General features: G+C 36.6%; 1 protein-coding gene across 10 annotated transcripts in view; it reads right to left on the bottom strand.

Moving 5' to 3' along the window:
* The window catches only part of LOC106513529 (protocadherin-15), a 207090-nt gene that overhangs the window by 97332 nt on the left and 103043 nt on the right, over window positions 1-6715 (bottom strand). For all 10 annotated transcript variants that reach the window (XM_014002479.1, XM_014002461.1, XM_014002432.1 and 7 more), the window contains 2 exons: window positions 6107-6239; window positions 5851-5930 (listed from right to left, as the gene is read on the bottom strand). In XM_014002479.1, the coding sequence (XP_013857933.1) occupies window positions 5851-5930; window positions 6107-6239 (213 nt within the window). The remainder of the gene's footprint in view (window positions 1-5850; window positions 5931-6106; window positions 6240-6715) is intronic.

Below are 6715 nucleotides of genomic sequence, written 5' to 3' on the forward strand. Positions count from 1 at the left end.
AAATAAATAAATAAATAAATAAATAAATAAATAAATAAATAAATAAATAAAGGTTGAACTTTTTCTGAAGAAATTTTAGTTTTGTGTTTCACCTTGAAGTGGAAAAAGTCAGCTGCCAACTTCAACACTTAACAAGATTCAATGATAGCATGGCCTTCAGGTTAGGTATTTGTGACTATTGGCAACCTTTGAATTCAAAAGTGGAACAAAAACAATAAGGGCAGTTCAAAAGTTAGCAAGATGTCTACAACCATGCAGGTGGTAGTTTTGTTTTACTCGCAGACGGAGGATGTGAGTGTTTTTGTTTTGTTCAGGGAGCATCAGGAGGTGAGACAGACAGACACGGTGACAACCGGTTGGTAATAACCTTCTCTGTCTTTACCTGGAATTGTCTTTCAGGTCCCTTTGACACCCTCTATGATCTAAAGCAACAATGGCCAGATGCTTCTACTAAGTGTGTCACAACCCTTGTGACGACAAGTATAAAAACAACTCTTTGTTGTTAACACAACTTTGATTGTGTGACAGCTGTTTGTTGGGTCAGGATGGACCCTTCAGGAGTAGCTGATGAAAAATGCAATTGATAGTGAATTCCCAATCTAAATGCCAAATCGGCAGCATCAGCTGGCACTTGCATGGTTTTTAATTCTTTAGATCTGAGTGTTGCTTTTCATAAATTTAATCACATCTCCCCGTATCATTTAAAGGGGGGTGGTTTGCAACATCAACTTTTTTGAGCTTCATATCATGTTATAATACCATCAAAAACATACCCAGAGAGTTGCTTCGACTAAGTCATGCATATTTAAGAAATCCTTGAATTTCACCTGTTAGCCATTTGTAGCTGCCTAAATTGCTTGCTGGTACGAAGCACCGCCTCTTTATCCAAAGCTCCTCCCTGCTCAGCTGGGGACTGAGCTCCCACCCCACAGAGTACCCCTCCCACACACAGCTTCACCTGCCTAGCTAAATGTATCCCAAAAATGCTAAAAATGCYGTGGATGTTCATGATGTAATTGCAAAACATAGATCCATAATGATTTTTATTCATAGTTTTGGTTCAAAAAGTAGCTTAACATTGACAAACTGTATACTGTATGTATGAGAGGGTTTCTGGGAGATAGATTACCAAGCTGCATGCTTGTAAGAGCCTCTGTACTCACTCCGGTTCTTCAGAAATGATTACTTTCCAAGTTCAATGTGGGGTCAATCAAGTGAGGTTCAACTGTTTTCTGAATTGCCATTTTCCAAAACTGAGAATGTTTCTTCAACAAAATAAAATGCTCCTATGAAAGGTTGTGAACGGTAAGAAACACTGTTGTGATGATGTTAGCAGAGAGTAAAGTAGTAGTAAAGTAGAGGCAGTTTCAGAAACGGTGGGACATTCTTAAAGAGACAGAGGACAATTTCAAGGCTTTTAGATATAAGAAGCAAAGTCAAATTTATTTTTAATTTATAGAGCATTTTCAAATCAACTATGTAACTGTTATTTTCAGTAACAAAGACACATGATCGTGGTATAGAATTGAACTATGTGTCTGGAAAATACACAATAACTCCCTTTAAAAGTCTTGGGTTAAAATGAAGCATTTGGTTCTTGGTTTAGCACACCATCCCTGTTCAACTTAACATTTTCTGTGACTTTGAAAAACCTTAGCTCCACATTGTGTTAGTTGGCTTTTTGACAGGCTACAGGGCTCATTATTAGGCACCCTTTTATTACCYATTCACAATCATTTTCTTGCCCAGCTTTAAAAAAAGACCATAAAGTGCATTACCATTTTGTTGCAAAAGCACTTAGGGATGCATGCCAAATAAAACCCACAAATGACGGCAGCGCCACAAATCTCAGAACTCCTTTTTGACAACATGCCCTAAATAGAGCATTTGTTTCCCTGAAAAGTCAGAGGTCATTATTTTTAGCAGCACAATTTCTAGTTAAAAATACTAAGCTGCTGGATATCTAGGAGCTTGATTTCAATGTAGGTTTTGATACCTAATTAATAAAGCATGTTCTTGTTTTGAACACATAAAAGGTAAATTTGTTCATCTGCTGACTTACAAAAACTACGCAAGCATTTATCTACTTTTGTCTTGATTATTAGATTTAAGTCAGTCTGTTCTTTTCACTCTCAGATGGTTAAAAGCATTGCTTCTACACTTATCACAAGGCTAAAAAGGCACAAACACATCACCTGTGTGCTTGCCTCATTGCACTGGCACCTTGTTACATTTTGTATTGATTCTAACATTTTACACCTTTCCTTCAAAGCTTGAATAGTCTTATCTCTAAATACATCTCCACCTTACTGACCTGTTATGTTTTTCTCATTACTATTAAAATCCTCCTGACCCCGCTAACTAACAGATCACAGATTTTAACAAAATGCATTTTCTCTTAGATGCCTGGTTTTTAGAAAACCATTGCAAACCAAACTCAGTTTTATTTCCAGGTACTTTCCTTTTTTGTGAAATACATTTAATACTTTATAATAAATATTAAATATATCATATTAGATATCACTGTACCATTGTAAAGTAAAGGGTTTCACAAAATATACTTTATCATTATTAAGCCCAGACTGGCAGGCTGGTTGATTGGCTGAATRAGACTCTGAAGCCTATAATTWGCAAGTTCATTCACAAAAATGAATGTAACTAAGATAAATGACATACGAGAGGGTTAAACAGTGCAGAATCATTGCTTTACACACTATTTTTCTTTCCTTCATTCCCTCAGCAGATTGACACATTGAACAAAGGGCTCGTGGCCATTTTGTCTCAGCAGTTGTGAGTATTATACCCCAGTCAGAGACAGGAAAGTATAGAGGAAAAACGGTGCAAGGCATTTTAGTGGGTAATTGACACACACTGATATTACCTGCTGGGCTGCCCATTCACCCCCTGTTTGGACCATGATCCTTTGCTGTGCCTATTCAGAATGAAGGATGCCAATGTCCAGATGACATTGTCTTTACCACTGTTCCTGACCTGCCTGAAAGGCCTTGGTACCAGGCTTTTCTYCTTTTCCCCAACAACGTCACAATGAAAGACATTTGAATAATGCCTGGTTCACATGGCAAGATCTTTATGCTGATATATGGCCTGATTTTGCCCTTCCAACAATCKTAAAGATGCCCCGATTATCATGACGGCTCTAGTTCTATAGGCCTGCCATGTTTGATGTGTAAAGAGTRATCTAGTTGGCTTGAAAGGATATCTTCAACACTCTGACATCACATTGGGAATTTTCAACATGTTGGATTGTCTTGGCACGATATCCCAGCATGTGGGGTGTTCCCCAAGAATAACCAAGCAGTCTGTTAAATGTGACGTGTTGCCAGTCGGAAAGCGAGGTAATGGAAACAYAGRAGGGGAATCCAAAATACAGAAGACAAAACAGCTGCCATGGCAAACCAGAAAGTCTGGTGGACTTCGGAGACGTCTTTTTATATAGTTTTACTCTTTACTAAAAATAGTCCACAAACTATGACCACTGCTTCTTCCTCTTCTACCATGTTTATTTTTTAATTCTAAACTCATGTGTGACCGAGAGGTTTTGTGAGACGTGAGTTAAAACTGTTTGTGAGWGGTGTGTTGTCTTTTGCCATGTGGCTGTAGACCACCCACTGTAGAACTAAACCTGTTATATTGATGTTTCTTTATTGAGTCTTTGAAAATCAACCAACNCGATTAAGCTGTGCAATGACCCTCTTTTGTTTTAGTCTGTGCACTTGGAGAAAGTCTGCCACACGCTCAAGAAGCAAAGACTCATAAATTGATAAAATATGAGTTTTTGTGGCCTTGTAAATTGTGCAAATCTACATGTGGGGTTAAATCTGATCTAAATATTTCTTGTTGTCGTTTCATGTTTAATCCTAATAAATCAAAGAAATGTCAGCACCATGACTAAAAACCACCTTCACTACAGCCCTTTTGTATAGTCATTTGACCAATGGAAACACTGTGTTTCTTCCTATAGGATAACAGGTTACAACCTTGTAAATTTGGCAAGTGTTGGTGGGCCAAATCAAATGGCTTGGCGGGCCAAATTTGGCCCGCGGGCCCCACTTTGGGCTCCTCTGTGTTAGACTGAACAATCAAGCATATAATAATAATWTGACTAAATAAAAATGTCCATTCTTTAGAGAACACTGACTTTTTTCATCATTCATGAAATATTTGCACTTTCTTCAGATTAACCTGCTCCACTTTGTAGTAGTTTTGATCATCTCATCTTTAATGCCAGCTAGAATACACTGGTTTTATTTAGCTAGAAGAAAATATAAATTCAGTGAATTACCCTAAACATTAAAGAGTTAAAATATTTAAAAAAATGCTGTAAATCACCATCAACAGCATCATCTAGGAAATTATTTTTAATTCATATGCTATGTCATCACCCGCTTGATGTTAATRGTTACCAGTTCCTGAGAGCTTGCACTGTGCCAAATTTACTTTTTACCACAGAGCGAATATCCTAAACAAACAGTGTCAATTTGTTTTAGCAAGATTTCYGCCATATGTGGTTTAAGAGATTACATTAGCAATACCAACAATAGAAAGTGTGCCCTTATTTTGMTTGTGCACAGTGCAGCAATACAGCTTGTCCTTTCATAGCTCAGAGACTCAGGATGCAGACAAAATGGGCTTTAATCAATTAGCAAGAAACGTGTCTGGCAAGGTTTCCATTTTCAGTGTCCCTATGTCTCCTCTCCTCATATTTGCTTGCTTATGTGATGGAAAAAGGCACTAACCACTTCAATATGKTATGCCTTTTTTTGTTCTATAATAGCTGTGGAAAGAGGTAGATTTTTTTSAATGCTGACAGTAAAATTGGTCCTTTTTTTCAGCCCAGACGATATTTGCCTGCTAAATTTCAAAAGCAGTAAAACTAAAAGTGGAGAAAAGGAGCTGAAGAGAAAGCAAAGAAAACCTATAAACCCCTCAGCAGGTATAAAGATACGTCTAATCTGTGAGATTATTTGCGTAAAGTCCCATTTACAAATCAGCTCAGTTATCTTAAAGTAGGTCTGACATTCCTGGTATAAAAGGTAACGTCTCTCATTATTTTGATTTCTACTGCAGAAAGCTGCAGAACACTAATTGTTTTTTAATCACATATAATTAAAGGGATTTTTTCATTTTTTATAACTGTGACTTGCAAGTTGAAACTAATATGAATAGATCATTGATGTCAGATTAAATTTTTGAAAACACACATTGTTATGGAAACATACATTACAGACAACGATGAGATAGTTAATCAGCCAAAACAAATAAGAAGAAAGTAATTTCAAGTATCACAACCATAAACCTATTATTCTCGAATTACTTTTCATTTGTGACATTTTTTAACCATGTTTGTCCATTTCATCAGTATTCAGTGGATAAAAATGTGCTCTGCTGTTTTTTTAAAACATGCTGTTCATAAAAGGACCATAAAAAATATGCACCACACTGTACATCTTGCACTTGTAAAAAACAAAAAAAAGTTAACAATTTTAACAATATACAGCTTTTGATAAACCAGCTCAARAGCATATTTTTTTGTGATGATCAAAAAATTACCTTTCAAAGAAAAGTCTGAATTTGAAGTGTACCTTTGCGAGACTACGAGCTGAACTGCAGCCTAGGAAAGAGTTCTGTTCACATTCATAATGCATGGTTATCCCTGTTCAGTATGCAAGGGGAGACAGGTGGGCTGGACCRCATTCAGACAAACACAATCCCACACCATATATCTATGTTTACAGCCTTGTGTTTATCAGTGACCTGCATGCCACCAAGCGCTGAGAGAAGCCAGATAGAAAAAAAAAAAAAAAAAAAAAAAAAAAAAAAAGCACTCACGTTTCAGAGAGGTTGAAAACCTTCTGGGAATCTCCACTCACAATGCGATATGTGATCGGATCGTTTTCTCTGTCTGTGGCCTGAAGGAAAAAATGAAAAAAAGAAAAGAAAGAAAAAAAGAAACATGAAGGCCAAACAATAGCGTTTACAGCTTAACAGGGGAAGATAACGGCTTTGCAAGAAACAGTTGAATGTGATGAAAAAACATGCTGATTTTGGTGCCTAAATTGTAAATTCAAACAGATCAGTGTATCACCTGCAGATTGAGCAGAATAGCTCCAATCCTCATGGCTTCACTGATCTCTAGGTTGTAGGTAGAGAGTGGAAAACGTGGGGGACTCTGATTATTGGGAGGCAAAACCTCAATGTAGACTGTAGTGATAGAGCTCCTGTAGAACCATAAAGACAGTATTAGTTGCTGTTAGATTAATGATTGTGCTTTATCAGTGTACTTGGAATACAATGCAAGATCAAAGACTTGTGTTTTACTTGTGGCTACTAATTTGTATCGTGAATGTCTCTTTATGCACCAAGAAGTGAAGCTGAATAAATATCTCGTTCATTTGTTTGTTCAGAAGTGTTTTTTTAAAGCTTTTTATTCATGATTTTACATAACTGTGCTTGAAAAAGAAGGCTACCAGTATATTTATTATTTTTATTGTAAAACAATTTATACTCATAGCAGCCAGTTAGACATAGTATTTATCTAAAATGCAACCCATAAATAATTTTGGGACTCATGTAGAAGTTAAATGATAAATACAGCATTAAATACAATGTGCAAATCAATGGATGAATTCAAAGTAATACTTGCTATGACACAAGCACATGTTATGGCTATATCAGAATCATGGCTGACTCCTGC

The sequence above is a fragment of the Austrofundulus limnaeus genome, unplaced genomic scaffold, assembly GCF_001266775.1.
Source record: "Austrofundulus limnaeus strain Quisiro unplaced genomic scaffold, Austrofundulus_limnaeus-1.0 Scaffold0, whole genome shotgun sequence".
Classification (NCBI taxonomy): domain Eukaryota; kingdom Metazoa; phylum Chordata; class Actinopteri; order Cyprinodontiformes; family Rivulidae; genus Austrofundulus; species Austrofundulus limnaeus.